General features: G+C 36.7%; 2 protein-coding genes across 8 annotated transcripts; one reads left to right on the top strand and one right to left on the bottom strand.

The window, feature by feature from the left end:
• The first annotated feature begins 11,018 nt into the window (after positions 1-11,018).
• On the top strand, positions 11,019-18,620 carry LOC110778492 (uncharacterized). Of its 7 annotated transcripts, none has more exons than XR_002530858.2 (11): positions 11,020-11,178; positions 11,279-11,539; positions 12,736-12,899; positions 13,486-13,584; positions 13,695-13,763; positions 13,848-13,988; positions 14,098-14,187; positions 16,967-17,134; positions 17,749-17,821; positions 17,980-18,106; positions 18,195-18,620. XR_002530858.2 is itself a non-coding variant. In XM_021983045.2 (10 exons), exons 1-10 carry the CDS (start codon positions 11,109-11,111, stop codon positions 18,051-18,053), a joined length of 1,209 nt encoding a protein of 402 aa, XP_021838737.2. In that variant the 5' UTR covers positions 11,019-11,108; the 3' UTR covers positions 18,054-18,620. The 7 variants fall into 7 exon arrangements, 3 of the variants coding, with proteins under 3 accessions (XP_021838737.2, XP_021838738.2, XP_021838736.2); XR_002530857.2 differs by having other exon boundaries at positions 18,192-18,620; XR_002530856.2 differs by having other exon boundaries at positions 11,023-11,178; positions 17,906-18,106.
• Positions 18,621-19,308: 688 nt separating this feature from the next.
• LOC130464852 (uncharacterized) lies at positions 19,309-20,820 on the bottom strand. Its single transcript, XM_056834063.1, has 2 exons — positions 20,275-20,820; positions 19,309-20,181 (listed from the first exon to the last, which is right to left on the bottom strand). The coding sequence occupies exons 1-2, from the start codon at positions 20,818-20,820 to the stop codon at positions 19,309-19,311; spliced, it is 1,419 nt and encodes a 472-aa protein (XP_056690041.1).
• Between the last annotated feature and the right edge of the window lie 4,015 nt (positions 20,821-24,835).

Genomic DNA, 24,835 nt, shown 5'->3' with positions numbered 1-24,835 from the left:
ACTTACATTGACAAAGTGTTAGCTAGGTTCAATATGATGGAAGCCAAGAGAGGCCATCTACCCATGTCACATGGCGTATATCTAAGCAAGAATCAGTGTCCCAAAACATCTGATGAGCGTAGAAAGATGAGTGGAATTCCATACGCTTCGGCTATTGGATCCATCGTGTATGATATGATTTGTACAAGGCCGGATGTTTCATTCGCACTTAGTGCAACGAGCAGGTACCGGTCAGAACCAGGTGAGGCGCATTGGACTGCTGCCAAGAACATCCTAAAGTACTTGAAAAGGACTAAGGATCAGTTTCTGGTTTATGGTGGTACAGATGAGTTGATTGTTAAGGGCTATACGGACGTAAGCTTTCAAACCGATAGAGATGATTTCAGATCACAGTCTGGGTTTGTGTTCTGCCTCAACGGCGGAGCAGTAAGCTGGAAAAGTGCTAAGCAAAGCACTATTGCGGATTCTACAACTGAAGCCGAGTACATTGCTGCCTCAGAAGCAGCAAAGGAAGCTGTTTGGATTCGGAAGTTCATCGAAGAACTTGGTGTTGTCCCCTCTATTAAAGGACCAGTGGCTTTGTATTGTGACAATAGCGGAGCCATTGCCCAGGCAAAGGAGCTTAGGAGCCACCAGAAGTCCAAGCACGTACTGCGGCGATTTCATATACTTTGAGAGATCGTTGAAAGAAAGGAAATCGAGATTTGCAAGGTTGGAACTGACGACAACGTCGCGGATCCATTGACTAAACCGTTGCCACAAGTGAAACACAACGCACATGTAGCAACCATGGGAATCAAGCATGTTGGAGAATGGCTTTGATTTTCTAAGTATTGTTTTAGAACATCTGTTAGATCTATGTTTAAAACAATTGGTTTAACCATTTCATATTTATGAAATTTATTATTTCATATTCATTTAATTGTGGTTTAGAATTAAATGATAAGTCCATGTGATTCAAATCATTCAAATGGGATGTCAAGATGGATTCTTTGGCAAAGAAACACCCATAAGTGAACTTGAATATTGAAGTCACAAAGGATCCCTAATCCAGGTCATTGAAAGGTGGACGACCAATGACTAATGAAGATTAGATTGCAAGTAGATTACTTAGTTCTGTTTCTTGAACTAGAGTGACTGGATGTCAGAATCTTTTGCATAGATACTTATTGGATCTTGTATCGGATTGACCATGAGAACGCTTTAAGAGATTAAAGTCATGTCATAGGTAGTTCTCATTAATGGTGATTAGAAACCGTTCCTCGGAACATGAGCGATTATGTCTGCTCATTTGAGAATTAGTTCGCTTTGATACTAGCTAAACGTCGCACCGTAAAAGGAGGCTATAAAAGCAGTTATTGGGCGTACTATGAATCAAAGTGAGTGTTCATAGATTGCAAGAATGGATTGTCCTCCTATCTTTGATAGGATATGGTGTTGTTGTGTAACAAGGCCTCTCGGAGAGTTAGATACTGTAAAATGCATGGCCGTGCTCAGAATGGTTAGGCTTAACCTTCTGCAAAAGTTTGACAGTTGAACTCTGTAATCCGAGAAACACTTCTGGACCTAATAAGGATGGCTTGGATCTTACCTTATGTTTAGTAAGTAACACTAAGCGACAAAGGAATGTGGATGCACACTTGTCTGAATGACAAGTGGGAGATTGAAGGAAATATGTCCTTCACCCAAGGTGCATTAAGTCTAATACCAAGGTTCAGATTAATTGCGAACAATTAATTCAGTGAGATCAAGTGATCGGAACAGCTAGCTCGAGCAATGCTTCCGATCAGTGAGTTCTAATGGATATTGAACTCACAACTTACTCTTGACTGAACCTACAAGGTCACACCAATGACACGTAACAGATCACCGGATTAAATGAATCGGAAATTCATTTAATAGCTTTTCGGGATTTAAGTTGGAAACGTATTATACGATACGACCTTGCATCGGAATCGTATATCGTATCGCGAATATTCGTAAGCTAGGCGAAACGAATAAATCGTATCGTACGACGGTGATTCGTCGTACGAAACGATAAATCATATATCGGAAATATATTAAACGCGGATACGAGGAGCGGCCCACGAGCCGAGTGCACGAAGCACTCAAGGCCCATGGGCGCGCGCTAGGCAAGCAAGCAAGGCGACACAACAGCGCTGGCCCATGGCCGGGCAGCAGTGTGCGCGCGCGGGCCAAGACCACGACACAGCAGCAGCAGCGCGGCCCACGGCCCAGCTCGCTGTGCGTGTCCGTGTGATGCTGCGCGGGCTTGCTAGCCGGCCTTGCCTTATGGCTTGGTCGGTTAGTAAGGTTATGTAAATAACCTTATGACCTAATTTCCAACTTACTGAAAACACAATTCAGATTAGACACAACCCTAGGAGAAAACAGAGAACCCTAATTCTCTCTGTGCCTCCATAGTGTGTTCATCCCAAAAAGCAAATCTCTTGATCAATTGTCTAAGCTACGATAATCAAGACGGATCTGATCGTGTCGGTGAACCAAGTAGAGGAACGACAAGTGGAGTTCTTTGTTCGTGTTCGTTGACGGATTATAGTGGAAAACACGCTTCGAATGTAAGTTTGCTTAATCTGTGCTTTATACATGTTTCCTGGCTTTGGGGATTGTTCCGCACATGTTATTATGTTTAACTGTATTCCCCTACATTAATATGTTTTAGTGGTAGGTCCAATAAATATTGTCCTACTAATCATATTTATTCTCTAGCAAGCAAATATGATTACTAAAATAATTAACTTATTATCTTCATAATTAATTCCTATTTATATTTAGTAATTGCCGGAAATGTCTAAGGACATAATTCCTTTAGAAACAACACGGTTTTTTGGGATATGATGAAAATTTAGGTACGGTTCTAACTCATTTCCATGTGGCAATGCAATATTTTTAAGTTTTCCTCAAACTTCTAGAATCCGACGTTGAGCTTCTTACATCGGCCAGAGGAGCATCCATGGTGTTCTTAAAGATTTTTATGAGTTAGTGTTGGTAAACAAATGAAAGGTGATACAAAGTTCTGTTTAAAGTAGATGGATCACAGAAGAAGGCTTGTCAAAGGGAAGGAATGGGGTGGGTGCTTTCATCTGCAACAAAGAATGTGGTGTACCATTCGGGAGGTGTTGTTGTCAGTATGGCACTTTCTGCCACACATGCACATGCTCTAGGTTAATGGTTTGTATGGAATGAATTAAGATTTTTCTTGTTCTACTACCTTCGTTTCCATCTTTACATACTCAGTCCTGGTTAACAACTTGCAACAAGGGGTTTTTTGTTTTGATATCTGTCATGCTGAGACGCTCTCCAAAATTCTTTGCTAGGGTAACGTTTTCGAAAAATGTGTCATCTGTAAAGTGGATCAATCTCAAGTCCCCAAATCGCTGGTGGAGAACATAACGGTTTCTGCATTGCATCCTTTAGAGCATGACTAATTTCTCTGTTCGTTTCATTATAATTTCTTTGTTTTTCTTTCTAGACTAAAAAACTTAACAGTATATGTAAATTTCTTAATTAATTAATCCTGAAGTTAAGTGGATTATATAATTTATGTAATGTAAACGATAAATCACTTATATGAAAGCCGCCTATCTCCCTCTCCTCTACTAAGGGTTTTCATTCTTGGTCTTTTTCTTCTTAGTTTATTCATTTATTATTTCTTAAATTCAATAAATCTTCATAATATAGGCAGAGTTTGGCTTTGTGCGTTCGTCTCTATGTAACGTAGTTAGTATTAGTATGTTTGGTTTCTTGTTCCTCGTAGTGGTTGGATTTCTGTGCGTGGAATTGGTTCAATTAGTGATTTTTTTTTTGCAAGATCGCAAGATACATCAATTTTTTAGTGCACTCGGAAGAATTACGTACCAACATTCGCACGACCACACATTTGGGCTACAAATCGTTAGACCTCTCTCTGGAAAAAAACTAAATATTCTAGTGTTATATTCGAGAGTTGTTCTACGGTGTAAGATCTATTCAAGGACTATAATTTTGACGAAGGAAACTTTTATTTTCTTCAATTTGTTATGTATTGGTTATATCTACTATTCTCTTGTAATACGAGTTAAATTCGTGGCAAGATGCTTAACTTGTCAAAACGTAAAGATTGAACACAGGAGACCTCAGGGAAAGGTCCAACCTTTAGAGATTCCGAGTTGGAAATGGGACTGTATCTCAATGGACTTTGTCACTTGCTTACCCAAGTCGAAAAGTGGAAATGATACCATTTAGGTAGTAGTAGATAGGTTGACTAAGTCAGCAGTGTTCATACCAATGAAAGAAACCTGGAAGATGGAACAACTTGCTAAAACCTACATCAAGAATGTAATGAGACTACATGGAGTTCCTAAGGATATCGTATCAGATAGGGAATCTAGGTTCCTTTCGAATTTTCGGAAGAGCGTACAAAAGAACTTTGGTACGACATTGAAAATGAGTACACTGTTCCATCCAGCCACAGATGGACAAATCGAAAGGACTATCCAAACCCTGGAAGATATGCTTAGAGCTTGTGTGATAGATTTCCAAGGTGGATGGGAAGATATCTTAGATCTGATTGAGTTTTCATACAATAACAGCTATCATGCCAGTATCGGAATGGCACCATTTGAGCAGAAGTCCCTTATGTTGGAGTGACATTAGTGAAACCGTTGTATTAGGTCCCCAAATGACAGAGGACACAATGAATCAGGTTAGGACTATTCAATCCAAAATTCAAGTCGCGCAAGATCGTCAAAAGATTTATGCAGACTTGAAACATAGGAATGAAGAGTTCAAAATAGGTGACAACGTGTTGCTTAAGGTTTCACCAATGAAGGGTGTAATGAGATTCGGGAAGAAAGGAAAGCTGAGCCCAAAGTATATAGGCCCATATGAAATCCTAGAACGGATAGGGAAGTTAGCATATAGACTTGCATTACCCATGGACTTGCATAGAGTGCACAATGTGTTCCATGTATCTCAATTGAGAAAATATATCCCGGATAAGTCGCATGTGTTCCAACCGGAGACCATAGAATTGGACCAAAACTTAACTTTTGAGGAAAGACCAGTCAAAATCTTAGACAGTAAAGTGTGTAGCACGCGAACTAAGGATGTTAAAATTGTCAAAGTGTTATGGTCTAACCAAGAATCTGAAGAAGCTACCTGGGAAGCCGAGGATGAAATGAGAAATAAATATCCCGAGCTTTTTCCCGAGGTTAGTTGAGTTACGGGACTGTAACTCGTTTTCTTTAAGGGGGGTAGAGTGCGGTAGAATTTCGCGCTTTTTACCTTATTTTCACTTATTTTATGCCTAATTTAGTGCTTTTCAGTGAAGTTTCACTTTATATTGTCACGTTGAATTACTTAAAGAGTACAACAACTAAAACTTTTGCAAGAAAACGCATTAAAGTCTCATAAAGTCTCATGTCTTGATTTTCAAACTGTGTTTTCCGTGCCCAAGTTTCGGGACGAAACTTCTTTTAAGGAGGGTAGACTGTAATACCTTGTATTTTTTTGAATTTATAAATATATTTTACTATATTTATAAAGTATTTTTGGGATTTTCAGAAATTAAATTGCATTTAATGCTAATTTAAATGTATTTTTATTTAAATAAAATAATTAATATTTTTTTTAAACCCGGAATTCTAAATAAATTCATCATTTACTACCGGGAATTTATTGGGCCATTTTCAGAAAATTTGAATTAATTCCAACCCAATTCCGTTGGCAAACGCAACTAAAACTATGAGCATTCAATTATAATCTAGCCCAAACTCCAAGCCCAATCTATACTAATATATTAAAAGGCGTTTTTAAGAACGTATACGTGTCACGTATGCCTCTCCTTATTACGCCACGTCACCACTAATCAACATTATGACATGTCATTTACAATCATAAAAACATGTAGCAAGGATCGAACACCAAACCTCATTTGTTAAAAGTTACACTTTCTACCATCTTAACCAACTACAAATTTATGTTGTGTTTTTCCATATAAACATATATATTCTTTTTTACAATAAATACTAAATTTAATATAAGTGAGTGAAAAAAAGGAAATGATTTATAAATGTACTATTATTACTTTCCTAACTTAGGCCTCACATTACAAAAAGTTTGGGGGTAATAGAGTGTAATAATGAGTAAGAGGAGAAACATTGACGGAGATTAAGTAATTCATCAACTAATGACGAAGAAAAGTATTCAGCTTTATTCTGATTTTCTGATGTGGAATTTCAGATTAGGATGGTTGTTGATCGGTCACTAATATTGTGTCATCATCGCCAATTTGATGAAGATACCATCTATATATATGGGCACATATTTACAAAATATAAACCCGAATAAATGTCAAAACCCGGGGCAAACCCCGGGCCACACACTAGTTAAGTTCCTAAAACCTGAGCCCACTAAGGACTAGATAACTATAAATACAAACCCTTGCATTGAAAATCCCACACATAATTTCATTAACTCTCTCTCCTCTCTTTTACTCCCTCTCCTCCGGCTCCCTTGCCCGCGCAACCGAGCCCCGTGCTCGTTGCTCGTGCCCTCGTCCCTCTCTTTGTCCCGCGCCTCACGCGCACCACTCATCCCTGGCTGCCCGTGCTCATGCCTCTTGCACAGCACGCGAGCCTCGCCCTCCCCTCGTGTCGCTGCTGCCTCCCCCGCACGGCCTTGCTCACACTCACACTCTTTTCGCTCGCCTCTCTCTCGCACTCGCTGCACACAACACACAGTGCTTGTGTTGTGTTGTGTTGTATTGTGTTGCATTGTTACGTTGACGAGCAAGCCCCATCCGAGGCCTTGCCTCGCCCCTCGCCCTCGCTGCACACACGCGAGCCTTGCCCCTCGCTCGTGCGTTGGTTACTGTTGTCCGCGCTCGTCCCTGCTCGCACGCACACACGACTTCGTGTGTGTCGTGTATTGTTCTTGTTCCGAATAATTCTTTTTGCGCCCAATCACATCCAATTCGTGATTGTACCGTGCTATAGGCCGGTTTGGTATATTTCTCTTCTTCCTTGCCTATTTTATTTCAATTCCATGTTTTAAATTATTGATTTTTAATTATTATATTGCTGGGAACGGTTATGAACATCGTATTGTGATGGTTTTCTTTTTCAATTCATAAGGATGACTTTAATTACATGAATTATTATTTTCAGATTTAATAATTATTTAAGTGTCGATTTTTATGACCAAAACATGATTTTTATGCTTAATTATTGTTAGGGTACTAATCCCAACCTAATAGGCAATCGATTTACATAATTTAATGTCAAATTAAATTATGGGAATCAACTTTAATTTTTAGATTTATTGAAAGGAATTAAAGTGTTGATTTTTAATGATTTTAAGGTCAAAAGTCAATGTTTTACTCTAGGGCCTGAGTTGACTATTTGAGACTATTAATTTAATAAATAACGATTATTTCCTAACTAGAACAAGAGTTTTAGAATCTATAAAAGTTGCTGGAAATTTAGTAAACATGGATAATAATTAAGTTTTCCTATTTTGATTTTAGGAGGTGATTTCTAGCTTTGAGTCGTGATTCGCAAAGTGGCCCCCGTACTTAGGTATTCAAGGTACGTACATGACTAGGGTGATCACCTATTCCATGAGGATTATATGATGTGTATAGATTGTGAATCATGTGAACTTAAGTGTTGAGAATTCATGTTTGATGTGTGAACAAGCATGTTGTGAATTACTATTGAATCTATGAATTCTATGTGAACAATTATGTTATGGACTTTTATAATCGTTGAATTATGTCAAGCATGTTGTTCAATTTGATATGCATGCATGAGTTGTTTCGCATGCAAGTAATGTTTATGCTATTGTACGGAATGTCTAGTATACTTTGAACCAAGTGTTTATGCCTCAGTGCATTATTTATTCTACCGCCGTGTAGAATATGTTAGGAAATCTATGTGAATTGAACTAAGGACTATTCGTGCTATGGGCACACCCCGCTTGTTAACAGGCAATGTCGGGTTATCTCAAACAGTGTTTTGAGAAGGAACAATGGGAAGAAATATCACTTGAGTCCTATGTTTGATCACAAGTCTTAAAGGATTAAAATGAAGTGTTAATGTCTGATTGTTTGTTTTGTTGTTGAGTCTTGAGTCGCCTTGTACATAAAATATTAATTAACGTAAAGTGCAACTCAGAATGAGCTTCAAAACTCTTGGAACATATATACCTCGAGTATGAACAATGGGGGTAGTCTTGCCGAAAAATTTGTACTCCTTGAATGATACAAGACGTTGTTTCATTCTTCTTTTTATGCTTTTATGCACTGGAATTCCGTCGGTATGGCCCGACTGTCGGTAGGAGTCCGACTTATTATTATTTGGTGTATGGTTGGCTCCCATCACCCTTTTCTTTCCATTTGAGGATACTTTATTTTACCCGTTCGAAGGTACTTCTTAATTAAACTGTGAGTCAAGAGTCGTGTCAAGTGTCGAGTCTTGTCTCCATGTTTACTTGCTTACTAAATGGCTTTTGCATGTGGATTATTAATTCGTTGAGTGAAGCATTTTAAGATAGAATGTTATTCTAGCTTGTTCTTACTCAGCTTTTGTTGACTTCGTGCTTTATGTCTTTCGGTCATGGCCTTCGCCTTAATGACCCTATGATGATCCATCATTACATTTGCGTTGTTGGGGAGTAGATTTAATAAACAGGTTTGTAGAGATAACTTGCGGGAGAAGTTATCATGGGGATTGTGTTTGAGAGTTCATTTCTTCTTCCGTACTTTATAAACTCTACTTTTGTTTTTAGTCATGACTACATTATTTCTTTGAACTATAGTTAATGGAATTCTAAACCATTTAATGTTTAGTTTTGGGCCTTAATGGTTCCAAGTTGTTTTATGACCATTAACTATTTATGGTGTTTAAAAGTTAGTTAAATTCCGCTGCGTAATTCTGGTAAATAGTCTTAGCCGTTATCACGGTGGCGGTAATATCTTGGTAATTCCTTTGTTTTAAGTTGGAAAATATTTTATAAAAAACAAGGAATTATTAGGGTGTTACAGTAGACGTCGGCGGCAAGGAGTGCAGGACGGGGGTGTCGTGGTGGTGGTTATTGGGGTTTTAAGTAAGAAGGTTTAGAGCCAGAGAGATAAGAAAAAGTTTAAGAGCGGGCTTAGTAAAGCTCTCAACTTTTGGTGTGAATAATAATGAATGAGAGAGGGGGTATTTATAGGTGTAGGATTAGAGTTAGGGTCAAAATGGAACCCTAAGAGATAGATTCGAACTTGGTGTTTTAGCTAGAATAGAATTTTGAATCTAATCATGATTGTAGTAATTTTCGGTTTGGAGTAAAAATGATTTAAAATATAAATACAAATGACAAAATCACGAAATTTTATAGAGACGCTTGGATAAGTATTTAGGAATTATCCTGAAAATTTCAGATTTATTTTGAAGTATTCGGCTTTTTATGGAATTTTGAATTGTTAAAACTCTTAAAATCCAATTTTGAGTAGAATTGCTTTATATTTGCAAAATAAATACGAAATATATTATCATAAATATATTATCATATAAAAATAATTTTTAAAATAATTAACTAATTTTCGGATTAGTAAAAGAATTTAAATTTAAGTAAAACTCTTTTCTTTAAAATCATTTCCTAATAGAATTAGGAATTTAATACCACTTTAAAATTAAATAAAATCTGAAATAATATAATAAATATAATTTCAAAAATAATAGTTCCTCCAAAATATTTGAATGTTTTCCCTCCAAAAAGTTTGAATATTTTTCCGTCAAAAATAATTTAATATGAAATATATATTGAAAAATGTATAAAATGATTAATAAATATACCTAAAAACATGGGGTATTACAATATGCTTAAGTCTTATCCCTTAAACTTTTTGTAAAAACTATCGTACCATGATAATGATAATGATCATGATAATAATAATGATAATAATAATAATAACAACAACAATAACATTAATTTTATGAATGACCATTAAATCTAAAGAGAAATAATCTAATCAAAACTCGAAACCCCAAAAATCCGATCCAACCCTAAAATCTCTATTTAACCCGAAAATCCGATATAACCCAAAAAACCCGATGATATAAACCGACCCGATACTAACATATATTGACCTGAAATCCTAGCCCAAACAAGACCCTACCCAATTATGAAAAAACCGAAGTAAGCCAAAATCCGAATAGACTCGAACCATACCCGAACTCAATCCGAAGTATGAATGACCCGAATTGATCCGAGTCCGATCCAAACGACAATTTGCTTGAGTTCCTTCTATGTTGTTAGTGTCATTATGAGTATGTTTGACAAACTAAGTTATAAATTTTAAATTTAATATTTTGTTATAAAAAGAAGACAAGAATACTAAATAAAATTTTGAAATTCAGTAGATTTTATGGAGATCGAACGAGTTTTAAACGAGTTACATTTGAACATGAATAAACTTAAATGAAATTTTCGTGTACGTTAACAATTTAAACTTCTGTTGTGGTATCCTTTGACTAAAGAACTTCATATTTCTTTGGAACTTGGCTTTTAACTAAGTAAAGTAAGCCGAGTTGGTCTATGCACAAATTCTTATTTATAATGGGTGTATAATAAATATTGTACACCGAAGTAAAGTTGACTTAAAATGCTTTAAAGTTACATTTATATATGTAAAAGTTATCTATTTTTTAATGATAAATTTTTCATTTGAATAAAAAATTATTTCTTCAAAATCACTAATAATGTATAAATTAATCATTTAACCCTTTAAAATGTTTATCTATCAACTTTTTAATTTTATAATATAAAAGTTACAGAAAAATAGGTTAAAGTTACGAAAAACTGCATAAAAGTTGTCTTGGTGTACAATAAATTTATTTATTGTACACCTTGTGCGCGCAAGACTTTTTGTTGTCTATGAGTAGTTCACGTACGTATCAATTCATTTGCACCCGTATTTAAGAGATAAAATGCGATAAAAAGAAACGACATCCATTTACGAACCGAGTCCAAATCCGAATAGAACTGGATTGAATACGGAATGACCCAATCTATCCCATTTTCAATCTAGTGTAGCGTAACCGTTCGACCATAATCGAAAAATGGTACTTTCGTTGTGTGCTTCGCCCATCCAAATTCTGAATCTTCTCCCGCTACCAACTTTCAGTTCAAGTAAGCTTCTTCCTCTGATCTTTACAAATTCAAATTTGTAATCTTTGTAGATTTTTTTCTTCAGGGATTTTAATTCCTGCATTTGGTAAATTAATCGTAGGGAAATGGGAAAATTGCAGATTACAAACTGGGAATTTCTACTCGATTTACAATAGTTCCAGAAATGGTAAGAAAATCAGTTTGCAATTGGATTGTTGTTTGAAAATGGGTTCGAATGTTCTGGCAAATAAGACAAGTAGAGAATCGAAGTTGGTTTGGATTTGGACAGAGAATAAGCATGTGATGACAACTGCAGTTGAGAGAGGATTGAGCACCTTCGTTTTTGATGTCAATTCTAAAGAGCTTGCCAAAGACTGGTCTTGTGAGTTTTGCTTAAAGCTTGGGGTCTTTCCACATTTGCTATTTTGTGTTGTGATTAGTCAAGTAGATGATTTTAGAGCTCGTTTGTAGGGGGTAAATGGTGGAACTGGTAATGTATTTATGGCCTAATTTTGTCAGGAGAGTCGCATACTAAACGGGCTCTTGGCGAAATTGTTGACTTGGAACTTGATACTTTGATCATAGTTCATTGTCTAGTTTCGATGAACCTGAAAGAATCAATAGTTGGTTATTGATCGATTGAATTACATATTAAGAAAAACTAAGTAGGGGATTTTGTGAAATTGGTAGGTTGCAACTTGAAATTTTGATCATAGTTTCGAATTATTACTAATATAAGCATAACCATTACCAATTTACCATTATCATCACCACTTTTTATTAGTGCCTGCCATGGTTTTAGTAATTTATTTATGTGGCTTGCAACTTGAAATTTTGAGCACAGATTGTTTTTGTTTTTGGGCTGATTTTTTAAAGTTGACTATAGATATCTGTTAACTTATCTGCTTAGGTATTTGGGATTTTCAGGACACCATTTTCTCAGATTCTGCGAATTTAATAAGTGTTGATTGGATTACCATGGATGTTGACTTGATAGTTGAGGCTTTCTGTACAAAATAACATTAAATTCATTACTCCGCGACTAATAATTTCCGCCTACCTAACAGACTTGTTAATGTTTCAAAATATGTTATGTTGTGACGGTGTCCCAAGACATGTTAAAGTAAATAAACTTTTATTCCTCTGATTGCACTTAATTTCTTGTTTGTTGTGAATTGAAAGAAACGTAAGTTTATAGTTTGGAGTATGTAGGAAACAACGTTATACATTTGCTAGATTAAGGTCTACTTTCCTTAAATTGAATCAAAGGAGAATCCTTACGCACATTATCTTGCGATCTACTCATTCATACATAATGAAAATCTGAAAATGTCATCCATCTTTGCGGACAGCCAAATTGGTCAACTATGGTCTGTGTATGCTTGCATTTTTTCTCTATCATTGGTGAAATACAGTGTAGTTTTACAAATTTGTTGATCTTGTTAAATTATAAGTTAGCATTTCCAGTAGCAACCTTCAAACTATGCTCCTCATCAAACTTTTCTACATGCTTCAATCCTGTGACAATACTTTAGAAAACAAATTCAATTTTCTAAGTCTTGTGTTTATATCATGCAGCAATTGCAATGATAAATCCTCTATATGTCAAAGACGGAGCACTGTTAGACACGGAAAATAGAAGTGTAGCCTCATTCTTTGAGATATCATCTCCTCAACAGTTAGACCAGATGCTTCTTATTGATGAGTCTGAGATCACTGTCATTCATTTTCTAGATTGGCAGGTATACGCTCTGCACAACGGCAGTAATTTTATCTCTGTAGAACTTAGGCTATAGGCAGTGCCAGAGGTTTTGTTTACTTCCCTGTTTTGAGAAGCCATGAAGTCTATAAGACTGATGTTATTAAGTGTATATATCACCAGTTATAAGTGTCTGGCGTTTGATAAGACAAACTTTGTGACAAGTAATAATATGATTGCACCTGTCTCTTAATTACATTTTCTCCCAATTCGCCTTGAAATTTTAATCATCACCAACATCATCAAACCTGTTAGCTACACCTTATATGATAATCCGAGCTTTTCCTCATTTGATTGTAAAAAAAATCAAATCCTTGCTATTTCATCCCCTCTTCACGAACAGATAAAATGGACAAGTAATAGATCTCTCATGTATATAACTATATATACGGACTATATGGTTGAAGGGTTTCTTACATAATAAATATTGCTTTTGGAATTTGTGCATCCTATTGTTAGAACTTTGCTACATTTGTTCCAGGATGCAAGCTTGAGTATCTCTGAAGTCCAGTTACTTGACTGGCTTAGGAAATACATCTGAAATTGACTTTTGCTAATTGCATCTGTAGGTGATACCTGCAGAGAACATCATTGCAGCTATCCAAGGAAATAAAAAGAGAGTTTTAGCTGTGGCTGAAACTTTTTCTGAGGCCCAAAATTTCCTAGAGGTATTCAGCCATTGTTCATGAAAGCTTAAATCTTGTCGTTAAATCATCATTGTTACCAAGAGAGTACGAGTAATTGATTATGTTTGCTGTTAATCAAAACATTTCAATAGGCACTGGAACATGGTCTCGGTGGCGTTGTTTTGAAAGTTCAAGATGTTGAAACAGTTCTCCAATTAAAGGTAAGTTTATTTGATGTAGTTGTAATGCTTCTAACTAGTTCTAAGTGAGTATTGTGAATGTCAAATCATGGTTGAATTTCTCAGGAATATCTTGACAGGAAAAGTGAGAGCGGAAATTGTTTGACACTAATAAAAGCGAAGGTAAATCAAGTACAAATGGCTGGAATGGGTGACCGTGTTTGTGTGGATCTCTGTAGCCTTATGAAACCGGGAGAAGGACTTCTGGTATCTCCTTTTTCTTGTTTTCTTTATAATTAGTTTTTTTCTGCTCTGTTTCATTTTGTTCTGCAATTTTTTGTTTGACGTTCATATCATAATCAGATTCTTGCCCTAGGTGGGCTCCTTTGCTCGAGGACTTTTTCTTGTTCATTCCGAGTGCCTGGAGACTGATTACATTGCTAGTCGGCCTTTTCGAGTTAATGCGGTGAGTCTTGCAAGTGATAATGTCTGCCAGTATTTGTAGTTTCAGTTCTTTGGTAATCAACATGTTATAAGCAAATGGTAAGATGCGTAAATTTAAGCTTGGAATTAGACGACCTTCAGTTACTTTTGAGTCACCGAACTTCATTTCTGCTCTCTGTTATCCTCTTTTCCAGTAGGTAGGTTAAGTGCTAAATGCTAAGCATGCTTTCTGTGAAATAAATTTTTATTCGTCTAAACAAATATAAAATTTGGTACAAGGGGGGATCTTGGATGATAATTTACCTAAACTGTGCCCGGAACATGATAATTCTAAATTGACACAACCCAAACCTATTTGTAAATTAATGTGGCTATTTGTTTTTCAAATTCAGAATGAAATCCTTTATAGATCTGATTATGATCTGGATATCGTGAATCGAACCAAATGTCTAATCACTTAAATATGACCCCATTGGGCGAGGCACTTCCAAGTTCTAACCTAATCCTCAAGCTATGACAGAAAAGACAAGCTAATGCTTCTGTTTTGTGGTTTTAAGATGGATTTGGTTGATTACTTAAGAAAACCAAATCCGTAGCTATAAATATAGATTGAAACTCTTAAATGTAATTTTAAGACTTAATAAAATAAAATAAGAAATAGATTATGAATAATTGATTGAAATGTTTTCACATTACTACTAATAAGCTATCTCAAGCCCAATTTAACTGAATTAACAAAGGGTTTGGACCTAATCGTCTAGGATGGGGCACTTGATTTGATTAGGTATTCTGAACATTTCACGCATGCATTCTTTCGAAGAATTCTTTTACATCCTAGAATAAATACGCTCAAAGATACCAGGTAATGGCACACACGCACACATAAGGTTTCTTTAGCCAAGCGATAATAAACCAGGATTAGAGTCAGTATCTCAATTCACATTCATTTTTATAAAACAAACCATCTTTTTAAAACTATTTATATTGTGTTGTTGTAAAGCTTTCGAACCTCCTCACAGTTCTACGCTGAGCAAATTAAGCAATGCTGAGAAAAACAAAAAAGTAACTTGACCAAATTAGCCAATAGGAAGTAAGCACAGTTCCTTTAGTTGCATCTTTGTCATCCAATGCTATGTTCTGATACTTAGCACTCTAATGCCACCCTTGAGGTGCTTGATAATCAAAGTTTCAATAACACCATGCATATGCTTTGCCAGAACGTCACATTGCACAAAATCTCCGAAATTGAACTGTTTAGGAGTAATCATTGTAATGTAGATTATTTAACACTCTAACTAAAGAGAATCATCTTTACATGTATCCAGATATCCTACATGTAGTGTGCCACGTTACCAAAATCTTGTTAAAAGTCCAGTATAGGATTTCTTCAGTTCTGTCTAATGGACAGGAAATTGTAGCTTGACTCCTATTCAAACAAATGTCTATAACTTTCTGACCAGAAATCTTCTTTGGGAGAGACTTATTCAATGTGAAGCTAACATTTTGGTATCCAATTTGAACACAAAAATCCTATTAATCAAATGTATGCATTAGTAAATGTCTGTAAAGTCAGAGTGTGTGCTCTGGAATTTCCAGAATAATCTTGCTGGAGTGTTTGTCTTCTGGCTTACATTTTTAAACTACAGTTCTTTAAATGAAGCCAAAACAAAAAACAAACTACTATTTTTTAAGCGTCCAGAAATGGCAGGATAGTTTTCCCTAAACAATAATAATTTGCAAGTCCTGCAACGATGTTTTTATTGTTATATCATATCATATTCTGGAACTTGGTGAAGAGGCCTTAATAAAGTGTTCCTAACATCAGGTCTGAAACAAAACTTAATGGGGTGTTTCAGGCTTAATTCTTCAACTTATCTGTTACAATGGTGCAGAATCTATTACTATATACTAAAAGAGACACCAGAAATGACACGTGTTCTTTCCTGGTGCAATTTTTTCCCGCCAAAATGTTTTTTTTATTTTTTTACTTTAAAATAAATAAATTACATTACGTTCTTTAGGAAACTAAGATAAAAATATATTTTAATTACCATAGATGTGTACTGCATAATATATATTGTAGGAAAGCTAAATCAATATTATTTTTTCCTTTATGATGTAATTTTATTTATGTATTATTATAACTTTTTAATATGATAAGAAATATAAAAATATTGATAAATGAACTTCTAATATGTTAGTCTACTATTAATAATATAATACATGGTAACTGGTAAGTAAGAATGTTAATTAAAATAATAATACATGGTAAGAAGACTAACTTATAAGTTTATTTATCAAGATTTACTCAATTCAAAATATGTTGTATTTGACTAACTCAGTTATGCTCGGGTCTTTTCGAAAATTAGTCTTGAGTCATTCGGGTTTGGTTAGTTGTTAGATCGTTATACATACAAGTAAACGACGATAATTTTTAACTTTGTATTGTAATATGCAAATTTAGTTCATTTGAATATTTTTTTTACACAACTTTGAATTTATACTTTTTCATATATCATTTTTCCTTTCATGTTTTTCTAATATCACAAGCCTTTTAGTTACTATTAAAATAATAAATTATATTAATAGTAGCCGTGCGTTGCACGGGCCCTAAACTAGTATTGGAATAATTATACCCCAATTACTGCAAGTCTGCAATTTCATTTCCCACCAGAATTTATGTAGCCATTGGACACCGGGTGCATCAAGGGGAATAACCCTAACTGTATCTTATTCGATTAAGCAATTTGACAGCTTTATTTAATATGATCAACTTACATTAGTTTGCGTGTGATATTCAGGGACCTGTGCATTCATATGTTTCTGTTCCCGGTGGAAAGACTTGCTACTTATCTGAGCTAAAAGCAGGGAAAGAGGTGCTTGTGGTTGACCAGAATGGACAGCAGAGAACTGCAATTGTTGGTCGTGTTAAAATAGAGACCAGACCGTTGGTCCTTGTAGAAGCAAAGGTAAGTGCTTGTCTACCATCTGCCATGACTTGATCCAAGTGTCTTTGTAAGTTGTCATAGTAAAACTTTCTTGTGTCTTCTTAATATTTTGTGTGGACCCTTGGGAAAGGGAAAAGAGAAGTTTACCTAGTAAAATCCTACTAAGCCTTTTATTTAACCAAAATGTTGATTAAACTGCTGCATTTGAAAATCTTACAAGTCTATGTTGAAGTTTGTGAAGCGGAATGCCTGAGAGGATAGATAGTAATTAATCCCTCCATTTAACATTCTGGCATAAATCCTTTGGGATGATGAGTTGCAAGGGCTTGGCGAAAATGTTAATGGCTGTTTTTGTATTCTGCATTGGAAAATATACTTGTATTCCATGAACATTCTGTGCATCAGTAAATGTTAAAAGAAATATCATAATGGTGTACTGTATCTGTATGGTTCTGAATCAGCTTGGATAAGTTCAACCCGTCATAAATCCGCTTGGAATTGTTTCCCTTTTAAAATTTACCCTGTAATCTTTACTTTAATTCCAGGCATGGCCTTAATCCAAGTATGGGCCATGGACTTGTAGAAACTCACTACTCAATGCATTTTATGCTGAAGTCTATTGCCCTCCATGGCAGGGTAGTGATCAAACTTCGTACAGTATACTCCTACAGAATGCTGAAACAGTTGGTTTTGTTTCCATTGATGGAGGTGATCTCTTGTCCTTTTGAACTTATTACTCCCAGTTTATTATTATTTCCATGGTGGGATCATTCATGTAATACTTTTCTGCAGGACATTGTTCTGAAAGAAGTGCAGTTTCCGTGACTTCTCTGAAAATTGGTGATGAAGTTTTGGTCAAAGTGCAGGGTGGAGCTCGGCACAATGGGATAGAGATTCAGGAATTTATTGTAGAAAAGTAAAGAGGTTGATGAAAATCTGAGGCAGTTGTCGTGATTTTGTCAGACTAGTAGTCTTTTATCCAGCAATCGTGAGGTATATTTTCTGATTTGGTCCAGTTAGTAATCTTGACGAGTATTCTATTGCAAAGGTTTTTCCCTGAGAAACATTTATATCGTAGCAGATAGCGCGTGGTGCACCCAGCACAAGAGTGTGCATGGCCACGTTGCATGTGTCACTCACGCCTTGACGTCCTGTAATCATGACTCCTGAAGAATATTTTCAGAGTTGTTAAACTCTTTTGTACTCATCACAAATATTCTAATTTCAGTATTTGGTGATCTCGCATGATAGGGCATGGTGCACCTAGCGGCTAGCACAGAGGTGTGCACCTCATGTTTGTGTCATTGTGTGTTGTGTTCACGTTGGAGTCCAATGATATATTTTGCGATTTGTTCAACTTTTGGTACTTGTAACGGCTAACAAAGTAGTCTATTTCTTACATTTAGTCCTTTTGTTACATTTATATCATGATCACACATGATAAGGCATGGTGCACCCAGCTCGGGGGTGTGCATTTGTCACGCGTTGATCGTGAGTTATAGATTTATTGCAATATTTATATTGAATCTCCCGCTTTTACGAAGCAGGATGGTGTATAATCGTTGATTAATTTGACAATAAAATCGTGTTTTTTCACTTGAAAACAACTAAACTTATCCTGGTGTACAATAAATTTATTGTACACCGTATTTATGCAATACCTTTTGAAGTTATTATGTAAGGACCACAAACAATACCGTTGACAATTGAATCATACAGGCGATACAGCTCTCGTGAAGTCGTCAATGTTGATCCAGTGTAGTAATACAGTCAAAATAAGTGGCTTAGTTTTGGATAATGACTGCATTTTCACTGTTTAGAGTTTACAGCACCACACTACCACACTCACTTTGTTTTTGCTTATATTAATTTTCAAGTCAGTGTTTGCGAAAGCTCCAAGAGCTCAGGGATCTGTGATGCCATGTTTTGAAGTGTTGTGTCCGCTACCTTCTATTTGGCACATACTATAAAAATTTCGGTTTTCGGTGCGGGTTTGGACCAATAAACTCTTCTATCTATGATATCTTGTTTTGACGTGTTGTGCGCGCTATCATCTACCGTATTCATGACATAGGGTAAATTTTTTTTTTTTTTTTTTTTTTTTTGGCAAGTAATAAGAATTTATTAATTACCAAGAGGGCAAAAACCCCACCACCAATACAACCAAACCACAACCACACCAGGCCAAGAAGCAACTAGCTATTACAAGCTACCCTAAACAGAATTCTGTTTACAATACTTAAACTACTATCTAACTGGTTAGAGAACACTTTAGAGTTCCTAGCTAGCCAGATAGAATACACAGTTTCACAAAACAAACTATTACACATTCTAGCATTACTTCTAGTACTTCTGCTTACTTTCTGCACCCACTGCACTTCATCATTCCAAGCTCCAACAGTTCTATGAATTCCACTTCTCTGCAGAACCTGATTCCAAATATCAGATGCAAAACTGCAGGCAAAGAAAAGGTGATCCCTACTTTCATCTGTGCTGTGACAAAGGCAACACACACTATCAGCTATAACATTCCATCTTCTCAGCCTTTCCTTAGTTGCAAGTCTGTCCTGCAGAGCCAACCACACAATAAAAATACTTTTAGGGCTAGCATGACTGTTGCAAACAATCCTCTTCCACCCCACAGACTCCCCTTGCTGTCTCAAATGATTATACATTCTCTGAATCTTAAATCTTCCTGCAGTTACAAACTGTTGCAAATCACCAGAGTTACTCAGAGTCTTCTTTTGCTGCCAAATCTTCTTCAAAGACCAAGACAGCCCATTAGGGATTGGCATGGTCCAAAAGTCATTATGCTTCACATAGTAGGTGTGAATCCATTTCACCCATAGCTTATCAGCTTTCAAAGATAAAGCCCAACAATGTTTAGCAACAGCTGATTTGTTCCACAAAGGTAAATCTTTAAGATTCCAACCCCCACAGATTTTGTGTAAACACAATTGATCCCAAGCAATAAGAGCTTTCCTGGAATTCCCTTCAGCTCCAGTCCATAGAAAACATCTACAAATTCTTTGAATTTCTTTCAACACCTTCTTAGGCATAATGAATATCTGGCACCAGTACAACTAGATGCCAAATAAAACCGATCTAATCAGTTGCAGCCTTCCAGCATAACTAAGCAACTTAGCAGACCAACTTTTTACCCTTGCTACAGTCTTCTCAATCAAAGGCTTGCAGTCTGTAAAGCTCAATTTCTTAGTTGAGAGAGGGACACCAAGGTATCTAAAAGGAAAAGAACCCCTAGGTATACCAATCTTAGCTAGAATACTGAGAGCTACAGAATCAGGTACACCAGCCAAATACAGTTCACTCTTCATCATGTTAGCTTCCAACCCAGAAGCAGCAGAAAACTTAGAAAAAGCATCAAAAAGGAGGGAAACAGAAGCATCATCTCCCCTAGCAAACATTAGTAAATCATCTGCAAACATCAAGTGAGTCAGATCAATTCTTTTACATCTTGGATGAAACTTGAACTCTTTGGATTGTCCAAGTAAGGATAAGCATCTAGACAGGTATTTTATTCCTATTGCAAACAGGAATGGTGACTTTGGATCACCCTGCCTCAACCCTTTCTTAGCAGGGATTGGCTTGGAAGGAAAACCATTCACCATAATAGAATAAGACACTGAACACAAGCAAGCCATAACCCATTTGACAAACTTATCAGGGAATCCCAGTTCTTGCAACATGCTTCTCAAAAAAGGTCATTCTAGGGAATCATAGGCCTTTTTAAGGTCAACTTTTATCATACATCTGGGGGACACATGTTTCCTTGAATAGCATTTTACCAGCTCAGTAGCCATGATGATATTATCAGAAATGACTCTCCCTGGTATGAAACCAGATTGTGCTGCACTTACAATTTCCCCAATGACTGGTTGCATTCTGTTTGTCATAATTTTTGAAATCAACTTGTAGATCATAGTACAGCAGGCAATAGGTCTGTAATCTTTAACTTGAGTTGCATTCTGAATCTTAGGGACCAAAGTAACCACTGTATTATTCACTTGCCTTAGCATATGACCTGTCTGAAAGAAATGAATAACAACAGCATATACATCCTCCTTTACTATAGTCCAAGCTTTCCTGAAGAATAAACCATTTAGGCCATCAATACCAGGAGCCTTGTTCACATCAATGCTTTTAAGAGCTTCATCTATCTCTGTGTGGGTAAAGGTTGAATCAGACTTTCTGCAGCAAGGGGAGAGAGTTGATTGCCCTTTCTAACAAGCTCTATATCAATACCAGTGAGGTTAGGGGCTGCAGTACCAATGAGATTCACATAGAAATCTTTAATTTCTGCTTTAATGTCTTCTGTAGTAACTAATTTGTCACCAGCAGCATTGTAAAGGACATCAATACTATTCCTTGAAATTCTCTCCTTCATGGCACTAAAGAAGAATTTAGTGTTTGCATCACCCTCTTTAATCCACTGAATTCTAGATTTTTGCCAGTATGCACTCTCCTGAATTTTCAAAAATTTCTTCAGTAATCTATTACAAGATGATTCTTTTTGCTGTAATTCATTGTCAGTAGTGTCAATAGCTAACTTGCTTTGCACCTCATCAAGATCTTGTCTTATCTGCTCAATTTTATCATCTAGTCTGGCAAACTCTTTGTGGTGAAGAGTTTTCAGCCCACCCTTGATCACCTTTAATTTCTGCCACACAGAAAACATAGGAGATCCAACACACCTCTGCTCCCAACCATCTTGCACAATTTTCAGAAAGTCCACATGGGTGGCCATATAGTTGAAAAATTTGAAAGGTCTTCCTCCAGTTGTGCCCTCCACTTTACAGTTCAACAACAAAGGATAGTGATCTGACAACCTAGGGTTCAGAAAATCAACCACTGCATCAACATATTTAGTATGCCAGTCAATATTACCAAAAGCTCTGTCAATTCTAGATGAAATTCTAGCATTCCCTTGCCCCTTATTACTCCAAGAAAAGAAGTGCCCACAACTCTTGATTTCAGCTAAATTAGCCACATCAATACACCCCTGAAAATCTCTGGTTTCAGCATCATGAACAGGATTGCCATTGATTCTATCCCCTGAATAAAGCACTGCATTGAAATCCCCCATTACTAGCCAAGGACCAACAGTACTACTACTCAACTGACTCAGATCAGCCCACAAAGGTCTTCTGGTGTCAACTGAGTGCAAACCATACACTACAGTAAAAGCAGTTTGGAACTTTCCAGATTTAGCTAAAACATCACCATGTAACAATTGCTCAGTGCATTTTGTGACATGAACTGTCACCACTTGGTGTTTCCACCCCACCCATATCTTTCCCCTTGGAGAAGCAATATAGTTCATTTCCCATCTCCATGTTGGCCCAAATTTCTTCTGAATTTTTAGATGGTTATTACTTTTCACCCTTGTTTCCAGTAAAGCAAAAACAACAATATTATTGGCACCAGCAAACTTTTTCACCTCCCCCACCTTTGAGGGGTCATTGAGACCCCTAATGTTCCAAGAACAGATATTCATGGAGGAAACTCCTCACCCTCCCCCTCACTTCCACCCTCCTCTTCTGAAATTCCTGCAACAGCTGCATGGACTTGGGCTAGGCCAAGAAAGGTGTTTGGGGTTTTAGCTTCCTTTCTCCTCCTTGAAACCACTCTCCAACCATCATCCAGAGCAACTGTGGTGTCTGTTTTTGGAGTGTAAACATCTCCAACAGGAACAACTTTGTCAATTACAGATGGTATAACCAATTCCTGTATTATCTCAGGTGTAGGAACTACAATTTCTTGCTCAACAACTTTCTTAGGTCTCCAAACTTTCTGAGTTTTCTGCTGTGTTGGTCCAGTTGTAGCAGTCTGTAATCTAACCCCCACATTCTTTTTTACTCTACAGTCATGGCCAACAGCATTACAATCTTTACAAAAAGGTGGGAGCCAATCATACTCCACCTTCTGCTTGATGGTAACACCTAAGTGATCTTGAATCAGGACTTCCTTAGGAAGCTCCTTAGTTACATCAACCTCAATCAAAAGTCTAGCAAATGATATCCTTAATTGTTTCGAAGTGCAATCATCAGCAAACAATGGAACTCCAATCAAGCTCCCAATTCTACTAAGAGAATCACTCCCCCAACAACATAAAGGGAGGTTAGGCAGCCTCACCCACACAGGAATGACACGAAGTATTTCATCTTGAAAACTAAATCCAGAGGACCATGGTTTTGTTATCATAGGTCTGCCATAAAAGGTATAAGGTCCAGCTTTCAGAACATCATCCCTCTCTTTTTTTGAACTAAATTTTATCACAAAATAGCCTTCATCATGTAAGAAGACACTGGGTTTAGCAACATGCTTCCACTCATTGGCAATGAATCGAATTACAGCCCCAATAGTTGGTTTATCCCCTACAACATACATGATTAAAGCAGCTTCCCATATTGCAGCCATTTTGTTCACATCAACAATGTCTAACATAGCAACAGGACATCCATCTGAAACTGTAGGAGCAATGAATGAGAGAGATGTACCTTTCCCCGTCATTTGGTTACCTTGGAAGAGATTCAGCCATGGAGTTTTTCGAGCCGCAGCATTCTCCCCCACCTGCATCTCTCCTTGCAAGTTTACTTGCTCTGTTTCAATCACATTCCCAGGGTTGGCTTTCTCCTTCCCATTCCGTCCAGATCTCATCATCTCCAAAACCCCATTGACACTCTGCATAATTTCAGACATTTTAGAGCTCAACAAGCTCTCATTTTGGATCACAACCTCCCTCTTTTCCACAAGGGTTTCCGTACTATTTTCCAGATCTAACACTGGATTCACATTTTCTATTATCCCTCTCCCTTCTTCCAGGCCAGAACCACCCATCCTCCCACTCTCCTGAGCTCCCTCCATACCTCCCACAATCTCGGAGATACTGCCCCTGTTTTCCGATTGGAAAGGGGAGTAATGAATAGCAGCATGATATGCTGCAATAGCTTCCTAAGTGTGCGGCGACGGTGGTCCAGCAGATGGATGCGACGGAAATGGTGATCGAATCACCGGCGGAACTCGAACTTCATCACCATTGCTGGGTATGGTGTTTCGCAATTGGTGTTGGTTCATCGGGCGCAAAGAGGCAACATGAAGAAGCGTTGAAGCCTCTTCATTAATCTCACGAACTTCCTGTTTCTGAGTCTTCTTCTTCCTCGCCATTTCAATGGTGGGTGAACGATAGCTGTTGTACCTTATCGTGCGCTACACCATGGAAAGAGAGAGAGAAAAACTAGCCGTTATTATTGGCAAGAATTTTTACTTTTTTAGCCGACATAGGGTAAAATTAATATTGAAGATTAACACAATGTGAAAAATGGTTCAACTTTTGAGAACATACCATTTATTTTCCTATTATACGGAGTACAAGTTAAAATTCATGTTGGGTGAATTTAGGCCAAATATATATTTTCTCAAATTATTTACAAGTACTTAGTAACACATAGGTTGTTGATCATGTTTCTAACATAAAGGTATTCTAACATTTTAACACTTTCATAAAATTTAATGTCATTTCTCAAAATTTTAGAAACTTTTTAGTTATGAAATTTTTGTTCTGAATATTCTGGCATTACAGATTTACAGGTCTCAAATAACTGAGATCAGTATCAATAAATACAATTTCCTCAAATCATACAACTTCACATAATCACATATGGCAAATAGCTGAGATTATTTCTAACCAACCAATTAGACCAA

Source organism: Spinacia oleracea, chromosome 1 (genome assembly GCF_020520425.1).
Source record: "Spinacia oleracea cultivar Varoflay chromosome 1, BTI_SOV_V1, whole genome shotgun sequence".
In the NCBI taxonomy this organism is placed as follows: domain Eukaryota; kingdom Viridiplantae; phylum Streptophyta; class Magnoliopsida; order Caryophyllales; family Amaranthaceae; genus Spinacia; species Spinacia oleracea.
The sequence above is the reverse complement of the archived record's forward strand: the minus strand, read 5'-3'. Positions and strand labels throughout refer to the sequence as shown.